The sequence below is a fragment of the Tripterygium wilfordii genome, chromosome 4 (assembly GCF_013401445.1).
Source record: "Tripterygium wilfordii isolate XIE 37 chromosome 4, ASM1340144v1, whole genome shotgun sequence".
Taxonomy (NCBI): domain Eukaryota; kingdom Viridiplantae; phylum Streptophyta; class Magnoliopsida; order Celastrales; family Celastraceae; genus Tripterygium; species Tripterygium wilfordii.
Genome location: NC_052235.1, coordinates 6569926 through 6589857, shown reverse-complemented (window position 1 = coordinate 6589857; position 19932 = coordinate 6569926). Strand labels below are relative to the sequence as shown.

Sequence of the window (19932 nt, the reverse complement as noted above, 5' to 3'; positions counted from 1 at the left end):
CGAAAGATTTGGAACGCTCCAATTCAGTCAATTTTGATATGGTGAACGTTTGATCTAAAAGAATTTTCAAAACGCCCAATAATCAACTTGTATGGAGTTAAGGGCAAATATTCGCTCTCTAAAATACTACCAAACATTACCAAAAGTCTAATTATTCAATGTTAATTCATATAGATGTTGCATCATATACATTGCCACCCCTACAGAGATGTAATTCGGGCCGAGTCAATAATTAGGAGCAGGCTGAATATTGCAGTTTCACAAATGTAACTTTTATTACATATTACTCTGTTTCCATATCACTCCTTTAATTACATTACATGACTTACTTACAGTCTTACAGTATGTACAACATAATTTCTATACATCGTGTTCCCTACACCTCGACCTTTTGTGTGAACAACCGTAAACGTAATAGAAATAGTATGATGTGGTGTCAAAACACTGAAAATTCCACTCTGCACAAGTATGGGTAGATGTATCTGGTAATTGGTCTTCAAGCACTGTAAGCCGAAAGGTTAATTTGCAGTGGCACGGGTTTTGGTTCACTGCTATGAAAACATGTTCATCTGCTCACCTGCAACCTGATACATTCCATTGTGATTTACCTCGTCCAACCTCAGTTGCTTTCCGTAGTAATATACCTGGCACAGTCCAATCGAGATTCATTCATTCAGCCTTCAAATCATAGAGGCAAAAGATGAAGTTGGAAAATAACAGTATCTATATATGTTGATTGAGTTAAAAAGCTTATGAAAAATACCATGCATCAATGAGTACAACCAAGTGCATAGTAAGACCGAGTGATGCTACCAAAGGGGTACTAGACCAGTTGGCATAAGTTGCTTCTCCTCAAAGGGATTGAGGGTTCAAGGCTCATGAAATGCTATATTTGCTCATTATCAGCTGGCACGCTGTTGAGGTTGTGGTGACAGACTCGCGCTTTGGGAACATTTCATAGGGAAAGAATACTCCTATGATCACCCCCAAGAAGGAGTTCGCTCTACGTTGCACTATTGTAACTCTACCACTAGGTTGCTCATCTTTTCTTAAAAAAAAGGCCGAATCATCTAATTAGGCTCAATCACGATTCCAATTACAACTCGAACAGAATTACTACAGTGCACATCATTCAAATATCATAGCAATGGTTTTGTAAGTATGCCAAAGGAAAGTGCCCTATGTTGTCTCAGAATAATAAAGAAAGACACGACATACCTTGATAGTCCTATCAGCGCCTCCAACAAAAACCCTTCCTTGCCAGTACAACAAACTTGTGACAACCGAACCACAAGGGATTGACCCAACTGGTATATAATCAACTTGAAATTCATTCCCTGACAATTCCTGAATATATGCAGCTGCTATGTTAATCATTTCATCACATAACAAATACTAGAGATCCCACATAAAATAACAAAAATAAAGAATTCAAAAACTTTAAATAGGGGGGGAAAATAGTTAACGAAACTTTCAGATGTGAATGCGAGAATTTAATATGATAAGCTTACTATGTGGCTTACTGAAATACAATAAAAAGATTTAGACTTCTATCTGATTAATATAACCAATATCACAAATTTCCCATGTACCTGAACATTGATAGTTTTGTCCCAGCCACCCGTAAACAGCCATTTCCCCTCCATCCTGACGGCAAAGATGGCGCCATTATGTATTTGGGTGGACTTCATGAAAACATCATTCCTCCAAACCTGCAGGAAGCAAGGAATTGAGTAGACCATCAACTTAGTAACTTAAGATCATGTATGAATACTTAAAAAAGGATAAGTGCCGGCTACTACCCTCTATCTACGGAGAGCCCAAACCACGAAAACTTCTAATCTAATATTTACTTTCCCTAACCGTGTTGTTATTCTTTGGGCACCGAAATGCTCTGTTCAAAAAATAACAGAACTACAGATCACATTCTCCATCACTGTTCTAACAAGGCTTCCCCTCCAACAAGCAAGCATCTGTGCAACCAATAAAACATAACCCAGCAAACAGCAAAGAAGCTAAAAACAGGAGACTATAATTCCTTGTATTAGGAGCAAATGGCGTACTGTTTTCAGTCATTGCAGTATGCACACATGCAAAACCATGTAAATGTGATATGCCTCCGTTTAACTTAACTGTCCAGAACAAGAACATAATCTATTGAAAGAACGCTAAACTATTAGAATGCCCAATTTTGACTCCATTTATCAATTGATAATGCTCTTGCTTGTAATTCCACTTATTTAGACTATAAGGACAATTCAAATGCTGCAGCAACCAAAATCAAATTCTACATCAAAAAGATGTCCAAACACCCATTGGGAGTTTTGCCAGAGTAATACATGGCTATTTGGCTAATTAGAGATCATTTTCATTTCTCCATGGTGTCCCAGTGCTAAAAAAATAGAATAAAAAGACAAGAGTTAACTGAGCTTGAGTATGTTTCAAAGAAAACAACACCTTGATTGATCCATTTTCATGAGTAGAAATAAGCATATGATTGTCAGAAGTAATGGACAAGACTGAGTTCAACTTTCCAGGCATGTCTTCTCCTAACACTGTCAAAAGACTATGATCAGTCAGACTCCACAACCGAATCGTTCCATCCCAACTCCCACTATAAAGAACTCCATCACAAACTGCAAGGGTGGAAACAGCTGATTTATGGCCAGTCATTGTACATGACAAAGTGGAATCCTGGAAGAAATCAAAACAGATAATGTATTTTTCGTATTACAAAGACATTGTAAATGTGATTAGAGCAGAGTACATGATATACACAAACATTTTACCTTCAAGGACCATGCTTTTACTGACGTATCTCCACTGCCAGTGTAGAGATATCCATTTCCTGCAGTGGTCAAGCAGTGAATGCCACTATAACGCCAATCTTTTTCTTCATACCATTTCTTTGATGGTTCTTGCCCCAGAGGTATACTAATATTCCACAAGAATACACCACCACCACTATCACCACTTATACACAATGGTTGCTCTCCATCCACATAAACTAAAGCCATGACTTTGTGCTCATGACCTTTAAAAGTATGGACATGAGAGAAATCCTGCATAAAGTGGGCACGGAAAGAGCTTAATGCAAAAGGAAAAAAAAGGAAACAAATCAAGCATTCACCAGAAAAAGAAAAAAGAGAAGAAAAAACCACATTAGAATTGAAAAGTTTAATGGTCAAAACTTTCAGTAAATAGTGGTTTCAGGGTCAATACCTGCAAAGACCATACTTGGATTGATTTATCATATGAAGAACTGAACAGAAACCCCCCTAAAAGAAAAGTAAAATGATACAGTCAATATAAAGTTGATAAGTTCACTATGAAGCAGTCTCCAGGAAGAAATTTTTGCACACTAGCTATCAAGTGTAAATCTGTGAGTAATAAAAGATAAGAGAGACATTTGAATGAAAAAGACTGAGGTGGCAACTCAAGATTAAATAATCAGACTCAAGAAACTTTGTATGAATATTGAGCAGTTGCATGGGAAAGAGAATTAGTGCGTCAGAATGGAAACCAGGTATCACAAGGGAACTTCATGCCTAAATCGTCCAAAAGAAGCAGCCAAAGGTGAGCTTGATGAATTTTTTAATATGCAAGTATTCTGGAGGATCAAGCTTACGACTTGCGTTTCTTAACATGTAACACCAAATTCAATTGAAGTCGAAAGTTCTGAATCGCAATGCAATCAATTGAAGAGAAACGAACAATTCATATGCCCAAGGCTCATCAAGTGTGCAAATAGGAAACAGATCAACAATTGACAGCAAAAAGTTCTGACAACCCTTGCCCATGGGCTGACCGCCGACACCAAATTCAAGGTTCAAGAGTCTGGTGGCAATCAGGCATACAAAAATAACCTAATAATGTTAACCAGATTGTTCGGCAATAGTGATAAGTAAAAAAGTTATGCATCGTCTCTACAATAAAAAAAAATGATGCAAAGTCCGTACCTCCAACAGCTAATCCTGTAATACAGTCCATGTGTCCCTGTATAATTTTGATTTTGATGTTTCCCTCAGAGATGGCTTCAACTATTTCTTTGTGTTCAGGCTGATAAAAGTCAGCTCCATCTTTTGTTCCCGGCAATTCGTCTTCTTTATCATTTAGCCCTACTTTTTCCTTGGGCAATGTACAAAGATCTCCAAGAACTAAACAATAACCCTTCTTTGTCTTGTCGTAAACTATCCCTTGTAACCTGAACATGGAACCAAATTGAAGTCCAATAATCAGCTCCCTGATGCAGTTCCACAAATCAGTTACTGGAGGACGACTGGCTGGATCAAAATTCAAACATTGACAAAGAATTTGCTGTAAAGAGGCAAAATCTGTCCCAAATTTACTTTCCATCAGAGACCTTATTTTCTCCGCCCAACGCTCATAATGATCCATACAACTTAAACCATTCTCATCACTTGCTTCTGGGACACCATGATGGATATAATCCATGAGCTCTTCACTGAATTTTCTCCCAATGAGAAGTCTGACAAAAACACAACCTATTGACCACACATCTGAACCACGTCCAACTGAATGTTGCACGCAATCAGGGTTTATACCAATTAGTTCATACAAAATCTCTGGGCTTAAAAACAACTCAGTTTTTGAAAGATAAGTGAAAAATGCTACCATATGCTGCCAGACAACACCGTTCTCTTCTAAAGCTGCCTCTATAATACCATTACGAGCCCTTCCCATTACAAGAACCTCACTAAGATCAACACATACATGTCCAAATTCATCAAACTTAAAGCAAGAAAGACCCAAACAACCCGCAATCACTCCTTTTAAATTCAATTCAATCACACCTTCACATATCTCCATAAACATCATTGCAAAGCCACACAACCCATCATTACTTTCACGAACCAACCCATCTTCAAAATTATTCAATTTTTGGAGTCTCTCAGACACTATATACAAAAAACCATCTTCCAAATCTCCCCACAAGCCATGGATTCTGCAAATTTGGCGACTTTTCAAACAAGCTCCCAAGAGCAACAGCAGTTCAGCTCTTACTTCCTCTCTCATATCATTCAAACATCTCATGACCGTCGCAACATAACTAAATTTAAACACAGTATCATCGCTATCGGTCGATAGAGCACATACCCGAACAAGACTCAACGTTTTACTTTCATCCTCTTTATAACGCCCCGGAAAAGGCTCTTCTTCTGCTCCAGCTTCCCTCAAAACCGATTCTTTCGGCAGAATCCAGTCCTTCCAGCACTCGTAGAACTCATCAGACCACAAATGAGGAAGGAATTGACATTCAAGATGCTCTTCAGGGACCACGGCATCATTTCGGGATTGCTTGTGGGATTTTTGGGAGTTCGGTTGGAGGCGGAGGAGTTCGATGTTTTTGGGGAGACCGGAGGGACCCTGTGGCGGGTACTTCACGAGTTGAATACACGCCGGGCAGCGAACAGTGTTTGGATACTTCTGAGGGAGGTGTGTGAGGCACGACTCACAGGCCGTGTGGCCGCAACCAAGCACGCGTGGGATTGCGTCCTCTCCGTCGTATGATTGCAGGCATACCGGGCACTCCGGTATCTCCATCTCCGTTATCGGCCACAAAGCACCGTGATCGTCGCGTACCGTCGTCAGTAATAGACTCGAGCGCCCAACGTCAACGCACTTTTTCGAAGTTCGAACATCATAATACGACGCCGTAGCTCTTTAAGTTAACTCCTATTGATTAAACGTCGCCGTTTAGGTCCAACAACTATTCAACTGGTTAAACGTATCACGGGCTTCAGACATAGCGTCTCGGCGAGAAAGAGAGAAATCGGAGTAGCTAGGGATTTTCGAGGTATGTTGTCGACTCCTACTTGCATTGATTAGATTTCTTGGATGGGATTGTTACCCGGTTCACTATTTTCAGTTTCTTTGGTTTGTCCTTCAATTATTCTCTGTAATTAAAAGGGTTTTAACCATCACTGATCGGGCAATTATTTGAGTGAGATATATATTCCACTGCAAATAGTATAGTTTCCATTTCAGTATTGCTAAGATCGAACGGAACTCTTCTGCTCCGTTTGTTAGTTGCTTACGAAACGAAGCATTACTCCACGGAGCAATTTTCAATCTTTTGGTTTGATAGCTGATTTTCAGCTATTACCTCGAGGGTATACCATTAAATTTTCTTTTATGCAGGTCTTCTAAAAAATGGCGCATAAAAAATTACCTTTTTTTAAAATGGTGCATAAAGAATGTCCATCAATTTATATAGAAACCAAATTTTGCATTAACCATTAATATCATTTAATTAGCCTTTAGTGCTTGATTTTGTTTGGGGGATTTGCAATACTTCTGTAATGATTCACGCTGGCAATACCACTGTTAATGCTTGTACAGCAGTTGTTAAGGCCAAACAACTTTACGTAGTAAAATCATGCTTGTATTGTTAGTTTGTAACTTTCGAGCTAATATAGTTGGAAACACTTACTAAGGTATTGCTATGCATCTGTAGTAGCACAAAGTCAAGCTGTTTTCAATGATGGTTAACTCACTTGTGTCGCATTGTGGAAAATCCTTTTCGAAAGTGGGATTTTAGACAACTCATGTTGATTTTGGGTCGCATTGTCGCCGTGGAGTAGCGTGAGTGGCAAGGTAGATCTTGGTAGGTGTGGGTTAGACACACGTACATGGATTCGATCTGTGCTTGGGATCATATTCATGACTGAACTGGGATATCTATTGGGACGTACCGCTATCTTCGGGGTTTACCATGCAGGAGTGGGTCCTAGGGTGTTCCGACTCTTGGGTGGGTTCTCCATCACCAAAAAAAAGTTTTTGATTTTGGCAGGCCCAATGGTTGATGCAACACTGCATGGCTTTATATTTTCATTTTATTGCATCCATTTGCATTATTATAATGTTTTGGGGGATTAACTTCACAGTTTTTACTTGACCATTCCCTTATGGATGGTATATAGGTGTTATTGCTGCTGTTTTGCTACCACTTATTTAGTTTCATGATACTGTATGTAATGCTTTTTGTTATTCTTTTGGGACCTTGAAGTCCATGGCAGGGTCTGGAAGTTCGATGCTCTATTCTTTTCTCCTTTTCATTGTTATTCTCTCCCTTCAAGAGATGTATCGAGGGAAGTTGGCGTCGACAGAGTTATTTACCATATTTGGAGGGTTTATTAGTTCTCTGCTATTTCTGGTGTCACTAACAGTGAGATACTTCTCAACTTTGACTTATGTTCTCTTCAGTAGGATTTTAACATTTAATCATGTAAAATGAACCCAATTCTATACATTCGAAGGGTTCATATCTCTGTATCATGACTGGTGTAGGTACTTTTCTTCCATCATTTGTGCTGGAATGGGTTATCTCATACAAATACATAATTTATTCTATATCCTTGCTTTCATATGCTGTAATCCCCGTGAATTTCATTGCAGTATTTTTCATGTGAATAATTTGATGAATTTTTTTTTTCCATTTTTCTTCTACCAAGATCCAAGAATGAATTCTGCTTCAAGCAGGTTTTTGAATTCTTGGACATTTTCTTGATGAAATTTTTTGTTAAGAGAATTATAAATAGAGCTCATATCTTCATTTTTTATTTGTCTTTTTGTGTGAAGAATTTTGTTATTTGGAAATGTTTTTGTTCTTGGAAAGTAGACCAAATGATTTATTATTGGTCCTTCTGATGGTTTGGAGGTTTTCTTGTGGTATATACATTGTTGATTTTTATCTTAGATCCTTTTTCGAATCTAATTGTATGGGTTTCTTGAATTTGTGTCTTAGATATAAAAGCATTGTAAGGTAGTGGATTCCCATCAATTTGCATTATGGATTCATGTTGCTGACCCATGTAGTTGTGATTGAGTCTTAACTGATGGTTGTAATGAGGTTATACTTGTTTAGTTGTTTGAACTTTGAAGTGGGCAATTTTCTTAATATAAATTGACAGTCTCTTTTCTAGTTTTTATCCTCCTTGTTCCTTGTGTGCCCTCTATTCTGTTAACATAAGCATGTGTTACGTACTACATACACAATTCATTTGCAATGTCTGTCAGTTGTACAAACTGTTTGGTTTCATTATATGAGTTCATTATGATAGTAATGTATGTTTATCATATTATTAGTATGTTGATTTTACATATTCATGCTTTGTCGGTCACCTTTTCTGTTTTTCATGATCATGCACACATTTTGTCCTTATTATCCTAGTCAGCCTTTGACCATAAACTCTTCCTCTGAGCAAGAATTCAGTCGTTTAGTTGAGTTCTTCCATGAAGGTAAGTCGTGGTGATTTTCATTTTCGTTCTTATTGTAGTTCATTGGCAATTTCCAGGAGACATCTGGCATGAAGACGGGATGGGGTGCTGGTGAGTTCATGTTGACTGGGTTTTCTATTTCATGTACCTATCCTTAATAGAAAACTAGCCTTTATGCATCAAAATGATAAACATTATGTTTCTGCAAACAGGCATCTTTAGGTGCTTAGCTTCATTTGCGAAGGATTTTGTATTTGTTGACATGTGGGTGTGACTAAGCTTGTTTGTATGCATGGTATATGTAGTTGCTTCTATCTTTAGTTTGAAAAGAGCTGATGGCTATCTGGTGCTGTTATGTACACTGTATGTGTACAGACACGTGCAATCTCTGTAAGACATAAATACATCTTCAAAATTATCTGCTGCCTAATTGCTAAACATATGTGGGAAACAAGATTTCAAATGCTGCTACCTATTGTTCACGTATTCAATTTGCATTTTGCAAATTATCTCTGTAGTTCTATGTATCTTGGCATTCAGTGGCCATTAGGCCCATTACAGGGTTACAAACCTCATCAATGATGCTGTTGCTGATGTTCTTGGTTGTTGCGTCTGAAACATGCTCGTCTTTTTTGGAACTGTAGAAGGGTTTATGGAATGTTCTATATGGTTTCTGAATTAGTTATTTGATGAATGACTCTAATGAAGGTGGCTTCCATGATCCTTCTTGTGTTTGCAGTTATAATAGCTGAAGGAATCGCTTTAATTGCTGCTAGCACTGTCCATCGTGTTTGTATCACAACATGGTAACATCACAATCTATATACCTTCTTTCTTTTTTTAAAGTTTCAGTGTGGTTTTTTTCATTCAAAAAAAAAAGTTTCAGTGTGTCCTTGCTTATGCATGCTTCTGAGAAAAATTTTCTATAATTTCTATTCATTGACTGCCCCACCGCGAGGGCTCTTGCCAATGTGGGGTTTCGGAAGGTGGCGGGACCACATTTCCTGACCTCTACCCAGTACCCTCTATATGCATTTTACAATTAAGAAATTTCACCAGATTTATGGAGAATATGGGAAATGGTGATGGGATTTCTCCATCAAAATTTGGTAGTGATGATGGATAATTTATCCTTGACTTGAATGAGGGTAAGGGATAGCAGGGATGGGATTTTGTAGGCAGTGTAGGAGAATGTGATCCCCTCTTGAAACTCCCCCGTTTGTAATATCTAGAGTTGTCGCGAGAGATTGTTTTTATGTGGTTTGAACTGGAATGGAGAACCCATTTGGAAATGCATTGTTTGACTGACAAATTGTATTCTGCCGCCAGGATCTGAAACATTAATACTTTCATTAGGTCTTGGTAATGAACATAGGTATATTAAAGAATTCAGCATTGAAGTGGCGACTGAAAATTTTGTTATTTTGACATTGATCATGTTTATGACATGCATACTAATTCTTCCTTTATTTTTGCAGTTTTTTATTCTCTGCTGGACTACTTTACGAGGTCAACAAGCTCTCAGGAACAATGCTTTCTAAAAGTGAATCTAAAGCAAGAAGGCTCTAAGAAAGATGTTATATGCCCACTTTAAGTAGAACAGTTAATCCTTCTTCTTTGCATTCATCAATGCTTTAATTTTGATTTTGCAATGGATCATGTCTCTGTCACTTTCTGAACCTCGAAAATGGCCAACAGAGAGTCCAAAGAAACCTCTCGGATTACAAAGAAAAATATAGCAACTGAGAGCTTAGTCAACCATGCCAAATGAATTGAATTTGTGGATGGACCTGATGAAACTTCTAATGAAGAGTCCTCAGAGGAATTCAAAGAAAAAGATCAATCTATATGCCTAACAGAATGGCTCGACAAAAATAGTAGGAAAATTGGGCTAAAGAAGAATCCTAACAAGGGAAGATTGAAACCATTCTTATTGAGTGCATCTGTGAAGAATAACACAGATAGAAAATATCATAGAAGCAAGGCTAATCAGCTGAGCCGGTGTTTTGGAGTCAATAATACAACTCTGAGTCTGAGCCGGTGCTAAGAATTAGCAACTGGAAGACTAGAAGAGACAAAATCAGTATTTTTTATATTTGTTTATTAAATGCTTATTTTAATAACGTATTGAAATTTTTCAAAAAAAAAAAAAAAACACTTCGGGAAGAAAGTTAAAAGTGGGGGAAGAAACAACATTGCTGAAGATACTCTTCTTCAATGCCAAATAGAGCTGATTTATACCATCTTACCTCAAACCCTGCGGGAAAAAAAGAGTGATTTTGAAACTATACATTACTAGTGATTATATTTGTTCTATATAAATAACTTCCAAAAAAAATTTCGGGGGCAACCCATTGTTTAGTTGTGCCCCGTAAATTTGAATCTTGGATTCGCCATTGGTAAAAACTGAACATCTCAAACCGTAAATTCAAAATCCCAAATCACACTCAGTAAGTCCTCCTTAGTCAGAGGCAATCCAGTTTCATACAGATTAGCCACCATCTTTGGTGGCTGATCAGTTCCAAAACTGGATCATGCCTCTAACCAAGGATGCTTGCTGAGTGTTACTCTCTCTTACTTTTGATTAAAAGTAAGTATCACAATGATGAAATACCACACCAACCAGGCCAATTTATAACCAAACATCATAGCTAAAAGACATGAACAAAGTAACAAACAAACAAGTCTTTGGCTAAAAGACACAAATGAAGCGTTACACTTCATTTCTGTTCAAAGACCATAACTCCACACAAAGTTCCAAAATTGAACTGTGGGAGTGTGCTTGATTACTTTATTTTTTGTTCTATATTAAACTGATTTTGTTTCTTTCAATACTTCTTTTCAACTTTTTTGTCAGTTTCAATTCAAACTCTCAACTTCTTCACTGACAAATTCAGGAAAATAATATAACATATTAACATATGAACATCAGTTACTATTGTATTGTAACAGTACAATTGAAGCCCAATGAAAACCCACATTGATTAACCCAACCCAATATGCATGGACCATGAGCAGCTTTTAGCCCAGACACAGTGCTAGACAATACCATTCTAATGGTTCACTGTAAATCCAATCCATATCCAAATCCAACTCTCAATTGCCTAGCAAGGATCATTTCTACACATTCAAGAACTGTTTGATTCCTGCAAACCCCCGCATCATTACCCCACCCCAATAGTGCCAGTGACAATTTAGTCTAACCTTCTCAGTAGATACTCCACCTGCACTTCCTTGGTTAAGGGCATGATCCATTTGTCATAAAGATCTGCTACCAGTCTCGGACTAATTTTGTAGACCGGTTCGGTCCCAGGTTCCTTAGAGTGCAGTGTCACCTCCTGCCCGAAAGTCTTTGCTTTCATCTCCACCCTCCTTTTGACAGCTTCTTCAACTGTCGGGTAGGTTAGCATTGCCATCAATGGATCTTTGTCCTGCAATGTACATATGACAACAAACAAGAATGAGTTTCACAGTACAAAAGCAAGATCCAGATATTGGAAGCAGCAGGAATGCAGCGAAGAATGACCTGCGCAATGATGGCTTCCTTGAACGCATCAGGGGAGGCGCAAAATTTAGCTTCCGCCACAAACTCTCCGTAGTGAACTCGTCTAGAAAGTGCCTGCAATAGCTAAAATAATTAAGCATCCAGTAATTATTGAAAGCAAAATATATGGATGACATAGCTCTATATACATTGCCTTCCGACACCATATGTCTGGATATGTTTTGGATTATAATACCAGTCATCTTACTTCCGACGCTATTAGGTGTATACAGATGCTCTTATTAGGAACTAACTGCAGTTATCACCCAGCACTTTGCCATCTTAAAATGCCAAAAGCAATTTCCACTTAGTCTTCTTTGGTCAAGAAATTGAGGACAGTTTCATACATTTTTCCTTCCAAGGAAGATGTCTTATTGGAGTTTTTTACTTCAAAAGTGATGTCTTAAAAGTTGTCCAGGAAATTATGCTCGAAGACTAAAATTAAAATTGTACAAGTATGTTCATGCGAGGATGGTAAAAACAGAAGGGGTTGTATCTAATTCAGCATTATCAAAACACAAGCCTATTTTAAAATGAAAATTAACATGAAATTTCCCATAACTGGACAAATCAGGCAACAATACACATTACCTGCAGGCATAAAGTGTCACACACTGCTGCGGAGCCACAATTGCCATCATCTCCTTCCTTTACTAATCGCGGGATCAGATCTTTAAAATACATGTCCCACACCTTATTATTTAAATTAATTGAAGCAGCAACGTGATGGAGAACCTGTTTGCAGGTCAAGAAACACGTCCAGTTTGGAGGAGGTTACAAAGTTACAACTAAAAATATGAAATTGAAATCCGAGCATGCAGAGAGAGATGGAGAGGAGCATCTCTTTCCACGAAGAGGAAGAAGCGGACCGAAAAAGAAAAAGTGAAAGACAAAGCAAGTCCACTATACACCGGCCTAAAATGAATTATCATTCTTCAAGGTCAAGCTTTGAGATGAATTGTCATTCACAGCAATTGTTGCATGATATACTCAGATTCTACCTTCAAGGCAATACTAAAAGGATTTATCTGACCCACGATCAAATTAAACAGTGACTACAAATAATTTGTTGGGTTCATTAGCACAAGCCGATAAAGATTATAGGTTTTTCTACGTTACTCTCGGTTCCAAGGATGGAAGGACAAGGCCAGCCCTGACTTCTCCATTTCGCTAAATGATAAATAAATCGCATAAAGAATGGGGGCATTTCTGATTTTTCAAAATATCAGGCACAATAATCAAGATTCCTGAAGGGGAAAAAATATATATCCAAATGTCACAAAACACTTTGAAAGATCGTCTACAAAGCTCGGGAAAAGAAAACCTGCAACAGTTAGCATAAAACAACATACATTTTTTTATCAATCTTACAACTTACCTGGGGATATTGCATAGGTGGCAAAACTGGCTCAGGTAAGTCCTCAGGGAAAAAAGGATGCTCATCAGGGTTTTTGTATCTGCCCGCCTGTTATGCAACAATAACTTAATGAATGTAGCAATCCAACCAAATATTTCAATTTCTTTATTGCTTGCAAGCAGTTGTTTTGAAGAAAAGAGAAACTAAGAGGCTTTAGCAAATATACCTGAGCATGAAACTTCTCCGTTTCTCTGACAATGAACTCGACCAAAGAGCCACTAAACCCCACCATGGAGAAAGCATTTGGATTATATGTGTCTGCATTATAGCAGTATTGGGATCTCTCTAAAAGGCTAAGGATTATGCTGTCCTCCTGTTCAATCAAAGAATGCCTGATGTTCTCCAGGGTCAAATTCCCCCTCTCATCAACCTGTTTCTTCCTTTCCAGTCTACATAGAAACAGAGCCTCATTTCAGAAACATCAGGTCAATAATAAATGAGAACTCAACAGCCTCTAAACGAAAATAGTTGGAAGTCAGTATGCTTAAAAACCTCAAAGGTAAAATAATCATGCTTTCATGAGTTATATAAGGAACCCAGGTTGAAATCAAAAGCACAAATTGAAATGCAAGAATTGACATGTACAAAGAAAAGGGTTGCAGTATCTATACTCGTCCATGCTTTCAGAAACATGTAGATGTTGATCGAGCTTCTTTGGCTTGCTTAAACAAAGGGATGAAAACATTGAATATGGCCTGGGTGGGAAAGAAAAAACCCCACTCGATCTTGACATATTCACTGCATTGAATGCAAAAATCAAAGGAAAGGAAGCTCCTACCATCTTTGCCTCCATCTCCATTAATTGGTTTGTGAGTGTGTGATAGGAAGAGAAAAGCGTGTCTGAATGAATGAACAAGCAAGTGAGACCAACACCTAGAGAGTGATGAATACAATAGCAACCAGGAGAATTTATAGCAAATATCAGAGCAAAAAAGACAAGAATCATACTGTCTTTCGCTAAGCGTTACAACTTACACTTGATTGTGAATCCCGATGTTCAACCACCACCGTTCGACTTTGATAAAAAACTAAGAAAGCAAGCATACAGTATGCGGGAATATCAAAGCAATAAAGACAAGAAGCAACCTCTTTTTGACTAAGCGTTACAACTTACATGTGAGTGTAAATCTCGATTGTGAATCCCGATGTTCAACCACCACCGTTCGACTTTGATAGATTGATGAAAAAACAAGCGAAGCAAACTAAGCACAGGCAATCAATGCTTGAAGACTAGTAAATAAGATAGAGACAAAGGAAGTAAGAAACAGAAAACCAAAATGACTAAAATAAATGGTTCTCGCATTGGTAGGTGGTAATAGATTAGGGAAGACCAAGTAGGGCTATGAAATGCTTAAAGAGATGAGAATAAGTTAGACTACTGGAGTTATAAGAGCGAGAATACGAGACTTAGAAACCAAATTTCAAAGGGGCAGCATCTAAAGGTGAACCCTCCACAACTTTGAATTTGTGCTACATTTGTCCCTGTACATGTTGATCAGTTCCCTAATTATCTCTTGTTCTTTCCTCTTGTTATTTGCTATAGACGAAGTATGAACAATCAGTTCTTTATCTGTTTCCTTTATTTGACATTCAAACTGGTTTTCTGGCAATAACGGAGTGGAATACATTTTAAAGAGTTTTGTCCAACAGTTGCTATAGTGTTACCTGATAAGTTGAACTAGGTTTGCTCAACTAAAATACATGTGCAGCTCTCTACCAAGGTTGATAACGAGATCTCTAAGTCAAACATTATTTGCCCTATATGACGAATGAACAATCAAAATATTCATGCCCTTTGCTTTATTTCACATTCCATTGGATTTATGGAGCATATAATCACAATAATTGAGCGGATTACTGTGTTCTATGAGCTTTTTCCAATATATATATTCAATATTTGTTGTTGTTTCATAAATTGAACTAAGTTTGTTCAACTTAATCCATGTGCCTCTCTCTACCTCAGTTGAAAGATTGCATCTCTACCAATGGACGACAAGTTCAAATTGTAGAGCAACCTCTCTGCAATGTAGAGGTAAGGCCACATTCATCTGCCCTTACCAAAGGTTGGGAGCTTGCACACTAGACGTTTCTTTATATCAGGAAGGTAAAACTAGTACCTCACTAGAGCATCCTGAATTTATCAGATCAAACACTTCCTTGATTGCTCAAATAATTCTAGTTCAAATATACAAAAGAACTGGAATCTAAAATCTAGATTAACCAAAAAAGGACCCTGAGATACTCTAACGTATACCTAAAAACCGAACGTCTGAGACCCATTGCAGAGGTAAGTTCCCCTCCGCCTAATCTGTCAAGTAAAGCATGCATAATAACATGTAGACATTACAGTAAATCATTCAATCGTAGAAAGAACATGTAGACATTGCTAAGAACATAGACATGATGTACTATATTGCTTATATTAAGTTATAAACTAGAGCACGTATTTCTAAAAGCATACAACAAAAAACATTTAAAATAACAAAACAATGGATTACCTGGTATTCTCGCTATTATTTATACCTACAAGCAACATACTATCCTAAAAAGGACACACTATTGAATTTAATCACAGATAACATTAAGTTAATCCAAAAAAAAACTAATTCATATATTAGTTCTTTGTGCTGCACTGATAAATCTCTCACTGCCTTGATTAAGCATTTGTAGAAAATACCAGAAAATGAAAAGGAGAAAGAAATGGAGATCATGTTCGTATATGGTAGAGAAAAGGTCTGACGATCAGAGTTCACGCTTAACATTTATTATTACCTTTTTTCAAAGATCAGGTCAATAAGTCTCTTACTAAACATAGTCAATGAAAACCCATTGATTCTAATTACAAAGATCACGTCTACCGTAAACATATTATAAAAGTTTTCAACACAAGACACGTTTGATTAAGAAAACTTCATAATCAACAACGAAAGAGCTGATTAATAGAAAACAAATTCAATAAACAAGTAACAGATACAATCATAACTAAAATAAAATTTTCGTGAGAGACCCTTAAGATCAGAAAGCAGAATGGGTACGCCATAGTTATACCCAGTTGTAGGCAGAAGCTTGTACGGAGTAAATGCATGTGTTTGGCAAGTTCAAGGGTAATGTGAAATTTTGCATGATAAGCAAGATACTTTGAGAAACACATGTTCCATGATCAACAGACAGTTCCATCATTCATTAGACAAGGGACATTGCCTAATCTGGAATCAATTGAGTTGTGGTCCTAAGTTCAATTTATTTAATACTTACCACAATCTACAAATGTACAGGGTTCATTCAGTCAAGACAAGGCTTGTTGATGTCTCCACTAAAACATAAACCAAAAAAGATCATTTTTAAAAAAAATTTGGAAGATTAAATGGAAAAACTTCAAATTAAGCTGTAACAGAAAACGGAGGAGATAATTTACTCCTTCACAAGGCCAAACAAGAATCCTAAAGAATAAGAGGAATTACCAACCTGCAATAGCTGATGCCTGATATTGGCTCTAACTGATAAGCATAGTGCAGCTTTTTGATTTCTATTGCCAGTTGTTGACTTAAATTTCAACAGCCTTTCTCTCGCCAGAATGGATGCTCCTCAATCACATAAAGGCTCCTTAATTAGAAGATTCATTTTCTCCTGTAGGAATTCCAGAACATCTTCTCTCTTCTCTTTTATGAGCAACTGTCTTAACCTCCCAAATGTCACACCAGAAGGCCGAATTCCCTTTTCTATCATCTCTTCCAGCAAAACACAAGCCTTAGTAACATTGCCCTTCTCGCACAGGCCATTAATAAGAACATAAAAAGTGTGCATGCTAGGGCTAAATCGCTTCGCCCTCATGAACTTCCAAAGTTTAAAAGCCATATCTAGGTCATTTCTCTCACAGAACATTTTAATCATCATTGTATACGTGTCTGCATCAGGCTCACACTCCTTGATCATCCTGCGGAACACTGTAAAAGCCTCATCAGTCTCCCCACGACTTATTAAGCTCTTAAGGATGATATTGTAGGTCCTGGAATTAGGTGCCACATCCTTGCTATTCATTTCTTTCAACACTCTATATGCATTTTTCAACTTGTTCATAATACAGAAAGCACCAATCAAGGCATTGTAAACAACCACATCGGCCTTAACACCATTCCTTTCCATCTCTAGAAATGTAGCTATGGCATCGTCAATTCGGTTTTCTACCCCATAAGTATGAACCAAAACACTATAAATAAAAGAAGTTTGCTTACAACCCCTAGAAACCATTTCCTTGACAACATCAAGAGCTTCATCAACTCTCCCTGCTTTGCAAAGAATGTCAACCAGAATACCATAAGTCACAATATCAGGGTCACAACCAATTTCAACCATTTCCCTAAAAATTTCCCTTGCCTTTGGCAAATTTGGAGCCTTTCCCCATCCTTCAAGCAATATGCTGTATGTTTTTGAATCCGGAACAAATCGGTCCTTCATGCTGTCAAAGATCTCTTGAGCCTTCCTAACATTCCTAGATTTGCACAAAGCACTTAACAAACCATTAAATGCTGCAAGATTTGGAGGAACATTATGCTTCTCCATAACATTGAATGTGTAAACTGCCTCTTCCACCTTCTGTGCCCTGGCATACTTCCTCATAATGATACAAAATGTCTCAATATTTAAGATGCCCTTATTCCTCATGGCATTCACAAGGTCCCACATGATCTCGTACTGCCTTATCTTGGCCAGAGACTCAATCATGGTGTGATAAGCCCTCACACTGTGCACATAATATTTTTGTTTCTCCGCCCATACGAAGAACCCATATGCCAGCATACCAGCATTCTCAAATCTCTTGAGGACATCCTCAACAATCTCTTGTGAAACCCTGATCCCACTTTGGTCAAGTTCAGCATCAAGCACTACTGGTTTGGAAGACATCATGATTGTACAGATACTCTTCATTGTCTTTTGAATATCTATCACTGGTTTACTTGAACTGTTCCTTTTCAGCAGCAAATTCCATCCCGAATACAACATTCTGTGATGAAGGTAGTGCTTAATCATATCAAACAAATCAAAAGCAAACCACAATTAACCTGGACCATGTCCAAAATAAATTAGCAAGCTCAAAACTTTCAACCACACTGTTGCACCGGAATGAAAAAGATCCCGTTTTAAAAATAAATTTTCACTCGCATTCAAAAGGCAAAAACAACACGTAACAGAGAGTACAGAAAACAAAAGAAAAACAGCATCAGAATATCAACAATCCGCAGTAGAACGCAGCAGAGAAAGCAAAAAGAAGGATTACATACAGACGAGAAGACGATATTGAAAACCGTTGACATTCGTATTACGATGAATACGAATGAGAAACTAAACAAAAAAGGGATTACGATACATTCGAATTGCGGCAGCTGTATTATTTGATTTGCATGGTTTTGATAAAGACCTAGTTCTTACAACAGCTATATTCACACAATACAATCAAAATCACAGAACATCCCTCCAACATTGAAATTAAACAAACATATACGCCAGGTCAAGACAAACCCTAACGACAGAGTAACATACCACGCCGTAGCAAAAGGTTCCGCTTGGCCAAGATGTGTATTAACTGCCGGTAAGGTGAGCTGATTTCCTTAATTGTGTTAACTCGAGCTGGTTTTCGGTGGAAAAAAAAAAAGATGAGAACTTGATCTGAACACTACATCGGACATTTTCTTTCTTATGACGAAAAATTATGGGCCTTTACTTTATGTAAATTTTTGGTATATATGGGCCTTTAGTTTATGTAAATTTTTGGTATTTGGATCCTTTTTTGTCACAAGCCCATTCATCCCTACTAAAAGGGCCCATTAGTGGTGGGGGAGGGAACCATTATAAGGGATTTAGGTCTTTTTTGCTGGACTCGTAGGCAGCCCTTTCCTGCCCCCATCCAAGTTGGCCCATTCTGTAAGGGCTTTTCATTGTGCTTAGGCCTCTTTTGCCGCCTTTCCAAATTAGTAGGTACCCATTTCCAACTCGGCCCATAACTTATGGGTCGCACACTTTCACACGCGTTCGTTCTGATACCAACTGTCACATGTTCATTCACCACCACCACGGGCGTCCTTGGGATGAAGCGACATGGGCTGCTCAGTGCCCCCAAATTCTTAGGGCCTTATATTTTTTTAAAAAATATCAATGTTATAATAGTCTCAAACCTATTTAAATAACTTCTCGAGCCATAATGACAGACCGAGAGGCTCGACATACGATATTTATTTTTTTTAAAGGTCTCTTTTTTAGAGTTCGTCCATGGCCACCAAAACCTCATGTATGCCACTGACCACCACTAAAGATGGGAAGGGTACTGCATTATAAAGGACTTAGTTAAGCCACGCCTAAGAGATGGGTGCGATGTGTAACACCTTTCTTTCCCGATTTTTTAATTAGTATGTTGATAAATTGTAATGTGTTAATTTGGAGAATCCAACTTGAGTTCTTTAATTAAAAGAATTCATCTCCACCTAACTCGATATATGGAAGTTTGCATCTATTGAACTCGAACACATAATTAAGGATAAGCAATAACTCCATTTACAGATTAAATTAACAAAAAGAAATCAAGTAAAATTTGGGTTCTAATAATTACAAAATCAGATAACTTCATCATCATAAGCTCAACTAGCTAAAAGTGCACACACCATGGATTAGATTTTGCTAGTGAATCTCTGCTTTTCCCCCGTTTCTTGGAAGATCTACCCTTATCTTCTATCATTTT

At 37.7% G+C, this 19932-nt stretch overlaps 4 protein-coding genes across 5 annotated transcripts; 1 reads left to right on the top strand and 3 right to left on the bottom strand.

Moving 5' to 3' along the window:
* Window positions 1–223: 223 nt before the first annotated feature.
* LOC119997243 lies at window positions 224–5687 on the bottom strand. Its single transcript, XM_038844131.1, has 7 exons — window positions 3960–5687; window positions 3223–3278; window positions 2790–3062; window positions 2458–2694; window positions 1593–1712; window positions 1219–1347; window positions 224–644 (listed from the first exon to the last, which is right to left on the bottom strand). The coding sequence occupies exons 1-7, from the start codon at window positions 5563–5565 to the stop codon at window positions 552–554; spliced, it is 2514 nt and encodes an 837-aa protein (XP_038700059.1). The 5' UTR covers window positions 5566–5687; the 3' UTR covers window positions 224–551.
* Window positions 5680–9994, top strand: LOC119997246 (keratinocyte-associated protein 2). 2 transcript variants are annotated; one of them, XM_038844135.1, is made up of 5 exons: window positions 5680–5818; window positions 7031–7189; window positions 8301–8352; window positions 8981–9047; window positions 9720–9953. In XM_038844135.1, exons 2-5 carry the CDS (start codon window positions 7034–7036, stop codon window positions 9808–9810), a joined length of 366 nt encoding a protein of 121 aa, XP_038700063.1. In that variant the 5' UTR covers window positions 5680–5818; window positions 7031–7033; the 3' UTR covers window positions 9811–9953. The 2 variants fall into 2 exon arrangements, with proteins under 2 accessions (XP_038700063.1, XP_038700062.1); XM_038844134.1 differs by lacking the exon at window positions 5680–5818 and adding an exon at window positions 6550–6772 and having other exon boundaries at window positions 9720–9994.
* Window positions 9995–11139: 1145 nt separating this feature from the next.
* On the bottom strand, window positions 11140–16661 carry LOC119997245 (chorismate mutase 1, chloroplastic-like). Its single transcript, XM_038844133.1, has 6 exons — window positions 13814–16661; window positions 13369–13591; window positions 13164–13250; window positions 12377–12520; window positions 11768–11860; window positions 11140–11672 (listed from the first exon to the last, which is right to left on the bottom strand). Exons 1-6 carry the CDS (start codon window positions 14146–14148, stop codon window positions 11436–11438), a joined length of 1119 nt encoding a protein of 372 aa, XP_038700061.1. The 5' UTR covers window positions 14149–16661; the 3' UTR covers window positions 11140–11435.
* LOC119997244 (pentatricopeptide repeat-containing protein At1g77360, mitochondrial) lies at window positions 13456–18876 on the bottom strand. Its single transcript, XM_038844132.1, has 3 exons — window positions 18741–18876; window positions 16668–18262; window positions 13456–13591 (listed from the first exon to the last, which is right to left on the bottom strand). The coding sequence occupies exon 2, from the start codon at window positions 18228–18230 to the stop codon at window positions 16788–16790; it is 1443 nt and encodes a 480-aa protein (XP_038700060.1). The 5' UTR covers window positions 18231–18262; window positions 18741–18876; the 3' UTR covers window positions 13456–13591; window positions 16668–16787.
* Window positions 18877–19932: the final 1056 nt, after the last annotated feature.

Coding starts and splice junctions, on each gene's coding strand:
- LOC119997243 (XM_038844131.1), bottom strand. CDS start 5,565: ATGGAGATACCGGAGTGCCCGGTATGCCTGCAATCATACGACGGAGAG. Junction 3,063..3,222: donor TCCAAGTATGGTCTTTGCAG/GTATTGACCCTG, acceptor CACTTTATGCAG/GATTTCTCTCATGTCCATAC. Junction 2,695..2,789: donor TAAAAGCATGGTCCTTGAAG/GTAAAATGTTTG, acceptor GATTTCTTCCAG/GATTCCACTTTGTCATGTAC.
- LOC119997246 (XM_038844134.1), top strand. CDS start 6,737: ATGCAGGAGTGGGTCCTAGGGTGTTCCGACTCTTGG. Junction 7,190..8,300: donor TATTTCTGGTGTCACTAACA/GTGAGATACTTC, acceptor TTCTTATTGTAG/TTCATTGGCAATTTCCAGGA. Junction 8,353..8,980: donor GAAGACGGGATGGGGTGCTG/GTGAGTTCATGT, acceptor TTGTGTTTGCAG/TTATAATAGCTGAAGGAATC.
- LOC119997245 (XM_038844133.1), bottom strand. CDS start 14,148: ATGATTCTTGTCTTTTTTGCTCTGATATTTGCTATAAATTCTCCTGGT. Junction 13,592..13,813: donor GTTTCTGAAAGCATGGACGA/GTATAGATACTG, acceptor GTTTCTATGTAG/ACTGGAAAGGAAGAAACAGG. Junction 11,673..11,767: donor AGGAAGCCATCATTGCGCAG/GTCATTCTTCGC, acceptor TGTACATTGCAG/GACAAAGATCCATTGATGGC.
- LOC119997244 (XM_038844132.1), bottom strand. CDS start 18,230: ATGATTAAGCACTACCTTCATCACAGAATGTTGTATTCGGGATGGAAT.